This window comes from Poecilia latipinna, unplaced genomic scaffold (genome assembly GCF_001443285.1).
Source record: "Poecilia latipinna isolate Pla-1442-1.1 unplaced genomic scaffold, P_latipinna-1.0 Scaffold1609, whole genome shotgun sequence".
Taxonomy (NCBI): Eukaryota; Metazoa; Chordata; class Actinopteri; order Cyprinodontiformes; family Poeciliidae; genus Poecilia; species Poecilia latipinna.
In genome coordinates, this window is record NW_015114225.1 from 54,111 (window position 1) to 68,327 (window position 14,217).

Consider the following 14,217-nt stretch of genomic DNA (forward strand, 5'->3'; position numbering starts at 1 on the left):
TAAAGTTGGTTTGAGCATCTCAAACATTGAAGGGGGGCCACACACTGCCTCACATCTCTTTTTAACTGGCAGTACTAGAGGACTCCTCTTAAAATGTTGAGGTAACCAGCTGCATGCTTAGCAGAGCCTCCAGCCTCCCAGTGATCTGTCTTTGCATTTTGGATGAAACCTTTCTCATATTGCTAAATGTTGCAAAGCCACTTTGACATCAAATGAGTTCACCAGCAGCCGTTTTCTTGCTTTGTTTAGGGAAATCCTGTCAACGCGGCCTCAGCTTAGGACCCGGCATTATTAAAGTTCTCGGATCACAACCAGCCTAATAAACCTGCGGGCATGTCTGCATGGAGAGGGAGAGCGGTGCAGGCAGGGCTGAGATAAATGATGAAAAACTCCCAGAAAATCAAGACATGTGAAAGGCATGGGGATGCATGCCCTGTGTGAGAGAGAGCAGAAAGAAAAAAAACCTCCTGTAACCTTATCTCTGCTGGACAGACACTTTTAATAATATCCCTGAGCAGAACGCATCTCCTTTCTCTGTTCCCCCTCTGACAGAAATCAGTTCTGTTTCTCTGTTCTGGTTTTACAACTTGTCAGGATTAGAAAAGTCTTGGCTAAGCTCCCCCTTAATAACACTCTTGTGTTTCGCTGTGTGTTGCAGCGCTACACAAACACCGGAGACTCAGAGGCCAAAGACGCACGGCTTTGTTCAGAGACGCTTTTTACATTACGACACAGATCTGATCACTGGTTCCTGTCAGACACCAGACTGCTGGCGACGTTCTTAAATCCTTCAGGATAAAATGATCAGGGTTCTAGATGACTCTGTTTAAACTGTTAGAAATTGTGAGTGGAGTTAATATTGAAAGATACCTTTAATTTTGGAGCGTGAACTGACTGCGGCTCATTTTAACAACGTTAAGGTTTGAGGAGGGAATGGTGGCTGTGAAGGACCAAACTTTGGCCACATTTTGGAGAAAAGAATCCATCTAGATTCTACAAACTGCTATCTCGTTTGGGTCTAGCTGTTTCTCATTCTAGTTATTGGCATGAAGTATTTTTTTAATTATTACTAGAAATATGTCTAAAAGCACAAAAATGGATCAGCAGCTTCACTTCATTTCACTTAAGTAGAGATTTTTCAGAGGCAGAAAAAAAACAGAGGTGTAATTTGTTGTCTGTCTATAATTCTTTTAAATATTTTTTGCTGTTAACATAATACAAATAAATGAATAACTCTTTTATCAGGATTTCAGCTACATTCTAACTTATTATATTTGTTAAGGAACATGTTAGCAGAAATGACAGAAATGACATCACTAACTGCATTTCCACTGAATTTAAAATCGTACCAATTGGAATTAAATTTGTAAATTTGTTTTTCCGATAAAAATAATGTTTGTGCTAGGTGGAGGTGGTGTGTCAGTTATCAAAATCAGTGCATTTCAAAAAACTGCAATGGAAACACTTTTTTCACATGGTCAACAGCCAGATGTTACTACTGGCAGAAATGACAAACAAAACAAAAGGAAGAGGTAGGAGGTGGATGGTGAGCTTTATTTATGATTTGTCACATAAACAAATTTATTAAAGTGATTTTAACTGCATTTCTTACAGAATTGAAACACTGCAATTGCTAAATTGTGTTTTTTCAATATTGGCTGAATATTCCCAGGTCCCTCTTGAAAATGAGATCTGGACCTCAACGGGGTTTACCTGGTAAATAAAGGAAATAAAAAGAAAAAAGAAATAAATAAAAAAATCTACAAGGTGTAATGGAAATTTTAGGGACTTTTTTCATACCCAATGAGATCAATTTTGATACTGTATGCAAATGAGTGTTATAGGTGCTGCTGAGTACATGAGTCCATCGGTTGGAGATGCTTCAAGCTTTGCACATGATAAAAGCATAGAATCTTTATGAGTGCAGACAGAGAGTATTCTCAGTGAAACATGAGAAGAAGAAACTTCAGTCTTCAACATTTTGCTTAACATATGACATATCAGAGTTATAAGGCTTACACATTAAGTAAATCAAAAACCTTTTTAGAGATCAAGCTGTGTTTCCCACACTGTGAAATCCACAGAGAGATGACTAAGCACCATTTACTAAAAGCTGAGCACATGCCAAGGAAAATGGCAGATGGACCATTTGTAATCTGGGTTTGAAGACGACCATTTTTCTACAAGAAATGAAGCTTTCACGCGTTTTCTAGGATAGTGAAATCTATTTGGTGATTTTATAACAGGAAGGTTTAAAAATTCTCCTCCCGGTTTCAGACGGTCAGTTTCAGAGCTGCTGGATTCTGGTTGCTACATCAGCATCCTGTCTTTTTTTGAACATTGCATCTTTGTAAACAACCATGAAGACGGAGCTTCATGGTTGGGATTTATCATGACGGCAGATATGCATTTCTAACATCTTCTGTTTTTTTCTACTCTGTGACTGTAAGGTGTGTTGCTGCTGATATGATGTCTGTATGATCGACGTGAGCTTCCGCTGCGTTTTAAACATTTTACTAGATCCAGGAAAAGAAAGGGGCAGCAGGCTGAAACTGATGATGCTGTTCGCCACAAGCACCTGGTGTACAGTCACATTAAAACCAGGAGGTTCTACACACACCCCACACACACCACAGCATCGTCAGCATGCTGTTGAGGTCAACATGAGAGCTCTTTGCACTGGGAGTTGATTGATGACTTCATTCTTCCTCTCATGGTGCCCATCTAACTTGTTCTCTACATGATTTTCTCTACATTGATTCCCCTAAAAGGATCATCGGACATTGCACCGCCGATCGCTCCACTGGGCTTGCCCTGTCCTACGTCAGAATCCTTTTGCTGTCTAGTAATCGCGTTGGTTTCCTCTGTGAGAAAGCTAACAGGTTCTGCATCTCATTCCCCTGCGCCATGAGAGCAAAGATCCGGAACGAGGTGCGTCGTTTTGGCGAGGTTACTTTTGGGAAGTGACAGAACTGAGACCAAAGTGAAAGACGGGAAGAAATCAGAGGGAAAATTACAGAGCAGGAGAAAAAAAAATCCCACGCTCCGCGAGTAAACACGATCAGAGCAAGAAGAGAATAAAGAGCGTGTCTTGCTGTCTTTCCTGTCTTGGTGCGGCTCGGGGGAATTGGACCGGTGCGCCGTCTCAGTCTGACATCAGAAAGTCTTCTGCGCCGCACATGCAGATGGAAGGGAGGAGAGAGGTGAGAGCAGAGCTTCACAGACGGCGACAGCTGACGCCCGTACAGTCTCTGACAGATTCTTGGGGGAGTTCTTATCGTAGTCGTGGGAAATTGACTGTTTACAGTTGAAACCCGGATGTTTTGTGTGACGCAACAAAAGACAGCGTGTTGCTCATGATTTAATTATTCCACAAACTCATTTTCCAAATCAGAAAACAACAGTTCTTGAGCCAAGTACTCACCTTGAGTGGCAATGAAATGGTTGGATCGCTGGTAACCCTGTGTGGGAGAAAAAGGTAATAATTACTACAGACACAGATTATAATGAGGCTTTCATTCATTCACTGGTTGATAATCTCACGGCAGAACTTGATTTTGCTGATCTGTTCAATTTCATGTTCTGCCTCTCACCAGCAGGCCGTCTGTTGGAACTAATCTACTCTATCAACTGCACAAGGACGTCTGACCCACCAGAATTACTCTGGACGACCTTTAAAGCTGCGGCTCTGGATGAGCGATCACACTTGAATTGTAATGCACAGAAAAATGTCATTAATTCAAGTAGACACCTGATCAAAATCTCAAGACTGGGGGACAAAAAAAAAGTAGAAAGATTTTCAATGTCATGGTGGTGGTTTGAGACCAGATGTTAAGTAGAGCTTAAAAATGCCAAATGGAGAAACAGGAGCAACAGGAGTACATGAATACAGATGATAATTTATCTAAAACTATAGTTTCATGTATACATTAAGGTTTATTTTTTAGCAGATGATGTAAAGTTTAAGTCTGTAAGCCAAACTAATCCCTAAAAATAGAAGTAAAACTGTTAAAAAAATGACTTTATGGTGAGTAGTTTCTGTAGAATCTGCCTATGATGTACAGCAGTGAGGTTTTTGTTAGCACCGTTGGCCAGCAGGGTTTGAATCCCAGCCTGGAGTCTTTCTGCATGTTCTCCTTGTTCATGTGTGGATTCTCTGCAGGGACAATTTCACCGTTTACCTGTAGATATAAGTGTGAGTTTGCAGGGTTGTGTGTCTCTATGCTGCCCTGTGTTGGACTGCTGGCCTTTCCAGTGTGTCCCTCGTCTCTTGCCCCTAATGGCCACTGAAGATAGTCACCATCTGTCTCACAAACCTGGTCGGATAAGCAGGTGTAGACAATGGAAGGATGGACGCCTCCCTACTGGAGGTGGGGACCATGGAGGTCCCTACATTCTCTCGATGTTGGGAAATCTAGAGAATGTCTGGAATTGAGGTCTATGTAGATGAGGACCCTCAGCCAAAAAATATATGTAAGACAAGGGTGCCATCTGATGCTGCAGTTTGGCACAGGTTGTTTCGTTTTGACTTTTTTATAGCAATGTGATTGGAAACCGGGTGGCTCAGTTGGCGGAGCGTGTGCAGGGGGAGCAGACCTTGATGTGGTTGTCCTGAGTTTGATTGTTCTTGGTAATTTACTGCATGTTTTCCCTTCTCTCCTCCATATTTTATGTCTATTCACTGATCAATAAAGACCACTAACTAGAGCCTTTATCTGGATTTTCGCTGGTAAAATTTCTACCAAGCCAATCAGTGAACAGAAGGAGAAGTTGTGAATTTCTGTAATGTTTTAAAATTATAATCTGCCTGTAGTTTTAACAATGGCAGCAGAGGAAGTGAACAAAGCCGTTCAGTCAGTGTTGGTCACACTTCCAAACACTGACTTAACATGAAGTCGTCTCGTTTGGATCAGGACTTCTCTCTTCAGAGGAGGATGGTTGTTTACAGTGGAGGCCATCTGTGGTAAGCTTCATAGCGTGGAACTTGCATATTACGTATATCATGTACAAATGTTAGAGATTAGGTAACATTTAAAACTTTCACAGAGGCCACGCCTCCAGGAAGTAATCGTTTCTTGCCAGCCAGTGGCCCAGACCTTCTGGACAAAGTGAACTGAAGAATAAAGTGGTTTTCACCAGTCTAGACTTTTTAAGGATATTTGTCTCAAACTTCTGTTGAGATAATGGACAGTCCTGAGTTTAAATGCAGCTTTCAGTAATTTGACTGCGGTGTCTGTTTTGTCTCTCGTTCCGTTTCTTCTTTGTGCATTTTGAAAGTCAAACTCACAGCCTGGTTTATAAACCACCAGCATGAAATGCAAATACTTGTAATTCCATCTCCGCTCTTCAGACTTCAACAAACAGTGTGTCGTTCTCCGCCTCGGGTCATAACGTATGCAGAGGGCGAAATGCATCTCTAAAGTGTGCCAAGTCTCGCCGGAGCCGCTGATTAGAGTGCCGCTGACAAGTGAGGGATCTTCAGCCTGGGGACTAACTCCACCTGAATGGCACTGACTGACTGGGCTGCCTCCTCCCTGCTCCACTTCACATTACTGAAATTATGATACAGTATGCAAGGAAAACAGCAGGTGAGGTCCGTGTGGCGAATGCAGAGCCGGATCCCTCATGTCCAGATAGCGGCACTGTCTCTTTACTAATAATTAAAGGCATCTGCAGAAACCCGTGTGCACATCTCCACCACACCGCATCGCAAATGACATTCCATCAGCGCCATGCCAGGGAAAGAGGAGCGGATTGATCGGCGTCTTTGTGAAGGAGTGCACCCATCTCTATTCCCACGGGGCATCTCTCGCCTCGGAGTTTCTCAGAGGTGATCAGTTTCCTGCCTGTCACCATGGCAACCATATTTTCCAACAGCATGCAAATTGATGAGGCAACAATGAAGAATTTACAATAGATTGATGAGGATAAAAGGTAAAGCATGGTGTATGGGATGCAAAGAAAATGAAAGAGAAACTAAATAAAAATAAAAATCTTTGCTTGCTGATCTGGTGGTCTGGCTGCAGCTTGATCGGCTCTCATTACCGCTGAACGACTCGGGTACCTGGAGAAATTTGAGTCGTTTTCACTGAGAGCACAGGAGAACTTCAGGCGGAGTTCTAACGTCTCTTATTCTGAGCAGAAATAAACGGGAGAACACCTGCGGGGTCCAACGCAGCGCTCCGAGTTTAAACAGATCCACAGAAACAGCAACAGCAGACATGAAAGACCGCCGGAGCTGAAGGACACACTACAAGGAAATCTCCCCCAAAATACACACGCCTATTACAGTGTATTATATCTAAGTTTATTGACACTTGTTTTCAGTTTCCAACATGTCTAAATTATTTATTATTGTTATTAAACTAAAAGGGCCTCCTGGGGAGATGTTTGTGTGGATGGAGAGAGAATTACACCTCATCAAGAATTCTGTCAGAAAATTCAGCAAAAAAAATCTGTTGTAGTTTAAATGTGTACACAGCTGTGAATATTATACAGCATCTGTTCCCCATCATAAAGACAGAATATGACACATGACTTCACATTTCCTTTAGAGATTTCATGGCGTAAATAACAAGAAACGTCTTTCATCAAGTAAAACTAGCTTTTAAAAGTTTGTAGCAGAGATTGTACTAAACCTTTATGTGGCCCATCGATTGGACAAACGGCATCAAACAAAATCCTGTCATCTATTCTTACACATCAGTTTTTGAAATTACATTTAACTGTATTTCATTTTCATTCTGTTTGCTTAAAATTCAAGAAGCTGAGCAGATAATCCATATCGAGTATTATTTGCTGAGTATACTTAACTCTTTCTCTGCGGTGACAGAGTTTGGAAATCAGGAAACATTTCAAGCAGGAGTTGGCAAGACTCTCTGATCGTAACCTGATGGTGCAAACCAAGGCCAGAGCGGGAGGATCATCAGCGGTTCAGCTGCCCAGAGCTCACAGTCAGCTCTCAGTGTCCAGATCAGAGATGAAACTCTGATGGATGTTTTTCTCTTATTGACTGAGTTAATGACCTCTACTATGTTCTGTGTATGTTAAGTTGAAACTGTCTGAACCAATTCTTCAGGTGTGTGTAATCTGTCAAACTAACCGATTATAAACGCCGTCAAAGACGGAAAATATTTGGTTAATGTGGCTCCTGGTTTGGATACACAGCGGACCTCTGGTGCTGAAGTCTGTGAACATATCAAACTCCCTCTAAAAACTCTAATAATTGTCTATGTTAGTAGATCAAACACCAACTACACCTGAGTATGCATTAATACACAGAGTGGAAACAGTCTTGGCATTAACACAGAAACTGACGTCCACAGTCTTTCTCATCTTCCCTACTGAGGAAGACCAGTTAGACTCTTTAAAAATCATGCAGGAAATGTCTGATTCTTTATGAGATATGTTTCTTCAGTCAAACATATCATGTTTTAGTCATATTATTGATACAACTAGCTTTTGTAACATTGCCATCCTAATTTACAAATGCCAAACATTTTAACTGCAGTCTGGTGTTACTAGAATCCTTCAGTGGCAAAAACAGAAGGTAGAAACAGGAACAGTAGCTGCGTTTCCATCAACCATAAAAGTGCACAAATTGAAATTTCGAAAATAAATTTGTTTAACTAAAACATGTAAAATTCAAAAATCTCATGTTTTCAATCAAATAGTTTTTGCGCTTGGTGAAGTGGGTTTTTTCAGTCGTCTTGAAATAATGTATTTTTGCAAAGCTGTAATGGAAGCACTTTTTTCATCACACGAGTCACATGATCAACAGCCGGATGTTACTACTGACAGGAACCACGAAGAAGCTGACAGGAAGTGGTAGGAGGAAGATGTTTTTTTTGGGAAAATGTACAGCTGGCTCCTTCAGAGCTCTCACAGCATCACAGTTCAGAAAAAGTTGTATCATTCCAATGTGTTAAATCCATAACTCTTCTGGAAAATTTTCCCAAAGTGCTGCATACGAAACCACTCCCAAGTAGGCGGGGCTTGTTCCTCCAACACCTGAATGAAACGGCAACGTCTCCTCTGATTGGCTGAAAGATGATGAGCGATGAAAGACTGAATTCTGTTTTTTGGACAAAGATTTGCGCACATTTTTGATGGAAACACAGCTAGTGTTTATAAAGAAGCTAGTATTTGTAAATGTAGTTCAAACAGCACAAACCCAACACCGACATGACAAGGAATGATAAAACAAACAGCAGGAAAATCTGAAAAAAGTCAGCTCATGTTTACCCACTGATACTCCAACTAATTAATGATGTTTTTAACATTTTCAAACAGAGTAGAATTAAAAAAGCTAAGGATTAAACGTTAGCTCTGGCTGTATTCTCCATGAGCCTCCAGCTGGTTAGGATTCATAAAGCTGCTCTTTCTTAGCCTGAGAGAAACTTTGTGCAGTAATAAAATCAGTTTGATGTTCGGAGTACTTTCTGAAGGAACCCATGCTAAGCATGCAGTATCTTGCTAAACTAGCTAAGTATGACTTTGCCTTCAGAGAAACTGTAAAAACAGAGGGCTCAGACAGGAGGTCCCATTTATACTTAGAACATTTAATACACCCCATAACCTAACTGGTCTGAAAAAGAGTGAAATTAGAGCTTTTATCAGCTTACATATAAGGAGGTCAGATATTGGCTGACTTCTTTGTCGTTGCATAAAATCTACATTCAGATGTCGAGGAAATAGTTTTAATCTCTATGTTTGCCCCAAAACATTCACAGTTTGTATGGTAGTTCCTAATCATTTTGAGCAGTAAAGTTATGAAACTGAGCAATGTTTTTATGTTTAAAGTAAAAAACACAGCAAGAATATGATAATAATCCCACAGATTATTATGTGTGTCACTAGGATGAAACCCAAATTATTCATCAACATTTTTCAATCAATAGTAGGTGGTGATCTCTAATTTTAAATCTCATCTAAACAACCTGATTTGAGATGGAACCAATGAGCCGAGTTTATATCCCAGCAGCTGTATAGTTTGGAACGAGCCCTGAAGTAGGAAGATATTTACACTGCTCAGATAAGTATTGGTTTTCACAAATCGTGTTATTACTATATGAAGGATCTCTGGATCCTAAAGGTTTCAGACCTTTGGTCTAAGACATGCATGGATAATGATGAAAACTGTTTTGCAGTTAACTGCTATTATAATTTCATATTTTTATTAGCTAAAATGCTCAAACTGGTTATTCATTGGTGCTGATATTACGCACAAAATTTAAAAATGTCAATAAAACCCCAGTTACCCAAACAGGGGTGAGGATCCTGTGAATGACTGACTTTAGTTAAATGGTCTCCATTGACACAGATTATAACAGATGAGTAGTCAGAAATCCAGCTCTTATTTCTCATGATAACATTTGACGGTTTTAGACCCTAAACCTGGCTAAATCCTCCATTTTCTGTTTTTCCAACAACCAGCATCACTGAAGATATTTACGGTGCCTTGTGTAACTCAGTGCATGTCTGAACATGAGCTTTGACTTGACCTAAGATTTTCTCCTCTTTTGCTGCACTTTCTGCAATCTTAAAGGACCTCTGGGTGAGCACATCTCCATCAGCAGAAGATGGCAGAGACTGAGACAGCTGCAGTCACAGACATGCTAAAACGTGAATGTCGCAGGTGAAAAGGCTTAGGAGCTCAAACTAAACAAGGACAAGAAAATCTGCTGCTGCTGCCAGGAAGAAGCAGTGGAGAAGGATGGAGGGATGAGGAAAGAGAAGAGAAGCAAGGTACTTACTTCCCTGTTTATCCGAATCTAAGATGGCAAAAAGATTGAGAATCAGAGGAGCAGGAAACAGAGAAAGAGAGAGAGAAGAGAGTTAGGGAAAAGACCAGAGCTAGTTATTATGATTACAGATCAGGAAACGTGTGATGAGATGGCCGCAGAGGACCTGTGAAGAGGATGTTGTTCAACTTTGGTGTTTGAAGGAAACCTTTTCTTAAAGAGCTTCATGTCTTAGAGTTACTGCTAAAAAAGCAACGGACAGAAAGAAGAAGGTGGTTTAATACTTTATGTGAAGAGTCAATGCTTACAGCATCGATTGTTCTGTTGTTTGTGTTAGCACGTCACAAACCAGCCATTTTTAAAAATCCACAAATCAAATTGTTGTAAGAGGTTTTCTTTCACAAATGTTTTGATCTCACGATTTATCCATGACTGTGTTCTCAGTCAACCCACTTCACTGGGTGAGGAACAATCCCACAACAGAATTCAGTTAGGAGGGTTCTTTGTAAAAACACAAGGAAGTCTAGTCAAAGAAAATTCCACATCACTTAAATAATTAAAGGGTAGATATATCAGGAGTCTATCAGTCAATACTTAGTGTAGAATTGGTTCTGTATTGGTAGCATCATGATTCTGTACATCACTGTACTGGGACAGGTGACCCTGGAGCTTATTGAACACTTTTGGAAATCAAACATTTTTTGTTGCCAGTAAATGTCAGTAAATGTAAAGCTGTGGATTATCCAGAAAACTATTCTTTCAGGTGTGAGTTTGTAGGCAAAATCTAAATCCTATGTGGTGACAGAAGATGCAAAGCCATAATGATGGCATTCTTTTGTTTGCTGGTGAATGAATAAGACAGTAGCTGAGTTTCCATTTCAAACATACTGTATGTAAATCATTTTCTGTATTCTGCAAGTGTAAAAAGAAAAACACAATTTCATATTTGTGGTGTTTCCATTAAATAGCGCAGTTATAATCACCAATGAATGAATTATTGAAAAAAATAACTGCTGCAAATTCATCCTCAGACTACTTCCTGTCATGTTCTTCATGGTTTGCAACAGTGGCAACATCCAGCTGTTGATCATTTGACTTGTGTGAAGCTAACAAGTGTTTCCTTTGCAGCTTTGCAAGAAAAACCGATTTTGATACGGCCAAAAAAAAAAAAAAGAAAAAAAAGAAAAGAAAAAAAAACACGCCACCCTAATGCAAAAGATTTTTAATGAAAAACAAATTATTTTGATATTGGTGTGTTTCTATTAAGCTAATTTATTTTCAAATTGTCAAATTGCCCAATTATACAGTAAATGGAAACATAGCTAGAGGCCCCAGTATAATAGCAATACGTCTTATTGGCTGAGTGATTTTAACTTCATCTATACTGAACCCTTTGTAGTCACTAATAAAAAAAAAAAAAAACATTCCCCTGGCTTTAGGTTTATGGTGTTATGTGTCCATTTAAAGCATTTAGAGAACCGATAAAACACAAAGACGTTGGAATCTATCAGGCTGGAAAAGGCTACAAAACCATTTCAAAGTCTTTGAGACTCCAGTGAACAACAGTGGGAGCCGTTTGCCGTTAAATGAAGAAAACATGAGTCACTATTAGAGTTCCATGTCCAGAACTACGGGTGACCAAAGAGATCACACTGGGTCGTTTCACATTTGCTAAAAAAAACATTTTAAAAAAATAGAAAGATGAAAATTCCACACGTTGCTAAACATAGTGGTGGTGGTGTGATGGCCTGGGACTGTTTCATGTCTTTAGGACCTGGATGACTTGCTGTAATTGAAGGAATCATAAAGAAAAAATCTCTGAAATCCAGAAGGAAAACATACAGACCTCACTTTGAGACTAAACTCATGCTTAAGTAATACAAGCTCACATAAAAAGTTGTCTAGTCAAAGTCTGGACTTAAATCCAACTGAGGTGCCCCAACATAACCTTAAACAGGGCGTCCACGTAAAAAAAAAAAAAAAAAAACCCTCCAAAATAAATCTCCCGATAAGAGTGGCTGAAAATTCCTCCATACCAACGTAGAAACCAACCTGTCACAACAACCCAACTGGATCAACATGTTGGTTTAGAGCCCATCATCTATGTTTTAGTTTGCACTTTCACCAATACGTTACTGTTCTGTGAAATACTTCAGTAACAGCATCTGTTTTTTATCTGTTATCCATAGCTTGTCTGAAGATGAGTTCAGCTGGGAGTTACAGCTGGAGTCGTTTTGGAAAGACTAACAGTCTCAAAAACGTTGGAAGACGAGGGAGATGAAGATACGCTGAAGAGGAGTATGTTAAGGATTTCCAACTGACAGAGCTGAAGAGCCAGAGGAAGTGTGTGTGTGCTCCAAACAACCTGTTTCAGTGTGCAGTGTGTGTCAGGTTATAATTCATGCAAATTCATGCTAAATACATTTCTCTCACCACTGGAGCATTTGGCCATGACTGTACATAAATTCCACTTAGAGTAAATTTGAAATTGTGTTTATCATTTACAGGAGCCTCAGCTGACTGTTGTGTCTAAACGTGGAGCTGCAGATGACCGGTCGTCACGTCCATGGTACAGTTTGTAGTTTGGGAAAACTGTCATTAGCCAAACCTGTTGCACTGACTTCATATCGGTTAGTACAGGACGGTTGGCTGTTCCAGTCGAGACATTTTCTAAGTCTCAACTCCTCTGCAGCTGATGAAACTTGGCAATGACTGTGGTTCATCAGTCAACTAAATGTCTCACTAAAATGGCCGTTTTCTGATGAATAAGAGGGGAAACCAGCAGATCGGCGCATTTCAGCCTCGGTCTTTTCTGTACATAATTTGGAACTGTTGATGTCGATGGCCAATTAATTACACAAAGGTCCTTAGAGCTTTCACTCTAATGGAGCACTTACAGACCACTCAAGGGGAATAAGGAGGCCACACTAAACACGCTTTTCTCTCCCTCGGCTCTTCCGCCTACTTTCCCTTTTTTTTTCTCCTTGTTTGACAATAAGAGAAAATGCATTCAAAGATAACAAGAAGCTGCTAAAACTTCAACCCCCTCAGTCAAAACCCAGAGAACAACACTGACCTGTTTTCAGGTTCCTGTTATGAGAGAAAAGTGAAGCTCACAGCCTGAGCTGGAGATGCTTCTGACTGTCGTAACGCAAAGGTTTATGTGTACATCAGTTGGGTAATGATTACTCAACAGAATAACCATTTAAAAAAATTGTACTTGTCGAACAGCCTGGAGTTTTCATCCAACTTTTGTTGCCACCATTTTGTGGACTAAACGTCACCATCAGGAGTATGGAGAGCCGTAATTTGCCGACAGCTGACATAAACTGCTTGTGTGGGGGGAAAAAAAAAAAAAATCACAATAATTTGAAATCTAATAAATAGATTCACAAATACAAAAATTAAGGATTTTATATCCATAATTTCAGTATGTTTTAGATTTTCAAATCAGCTACTTATAGTTTTTCCCCATTTTTTATTTATTTAATTTAAAGAAAAAGTTTTCTCAATTTTAGTTAGTTTTAATTAACTTTGATAACCTCAGTCCAGCCTGACGCTGGCCGGATCTGACCTGGAGGTGAGATCACAGCGTCTGGAAGCAGAGCCGCGCTCAGGCCCCGGCTGCTTCACTGCAGCACCGGGGGCGAGTCACGAGGCAGAGCTGCTCTGAGCTTCTGGGCTCCTGTAGGATGTTTGGACTCTGTGTGATAACATCTGAGCAGAAAGCCCACATACGCTGGAGCAGAAATACACCGCCGTGCCGTCGGTGCAACCATTACAGGACGGCTGAGACCAGCAGCGTGCGGAGGAGTGGGGTGGCTGGTAAAGCAGTGGGGTCAAGCCTTACAAAAAGAGAAGACATTAGGAATTCAACTTACATCTATGTAGTTGGCATTGACATAATCTGAGCTGGGGTCTGCCAGCAGAGAGTGGAGCTTGACTCGATGTCGATCAGCTGGAATGAAGGAAAATGAGGGTTAGTTTGTATTTCTGTCTGTTTTTCCATGTATACCTTATTTTGCTTTTCACTCTGGTTTCCTGTTAGCATCCAAATGAAACAAATGGAAACTCCGTTAGCACTCTGAGTTAGCGCTGCAACTGTTTGGTGGGTTTAAATACTGTTTCCTGTTGTTCAGCCTCCTCTAATTTCTCTTTACTGTATAATTTGTATTTGATGTTTGGGAACCTTTTCATGTTTCTGTCTAATGCTCATACTAGCTGCGCTTCTGTTATAAATCTCAGTGTACGTTTTTTCTGCTAATGTCAAATAAAACACAATTTCGCAATTGTGGCGTATCCATTACATGATATTAAAATCACATGTGAATAAACTCGTTCACATTATAAGCCAAATCTGTAGAACCGTAATTCCACCACATTTCGTGCTATCTGAAAAATTCCAACGGTTTCTTGAAGGAGAGAAGTTGTGCTTTCCAGTAAATATCGGATTATAACAATACCCCCCCAAACC

General features: G+C 40.3%; 1 protein-coding gene across 1 annotated transcript in view; it reads right to left on the reverse strand.

Annotated features, from left to right (window-relative positions):
* Window positions 1-14,217, reverse strand: part of LOC106963979 (receptor-type tyrosine-protein phosphatase U-like) — a 105,345-nt gene that overhangs the window by 19,442 nt on the left and 71,686 nt on the right. The window contains exons 18-20 of the mRNA XM_015059189.1: window positions 13,625-13,701; window positions 9,756-9,773; window positions 3,425-3,461 (exon numbers count right to left, since the gene is read on the reverse strand). Coding sequence (XP_014914675.1) covers window positions 3,425-3,461; window positions 9,756-9,773; window positions 13,625-13,701 — 132 coding nt within the window. The remainder of the gene's footprint in view (window positions 1-3,424; window positions 3,462-9,755; window positions 9,774-13,624; window positions 13,702-14,217) is intronic.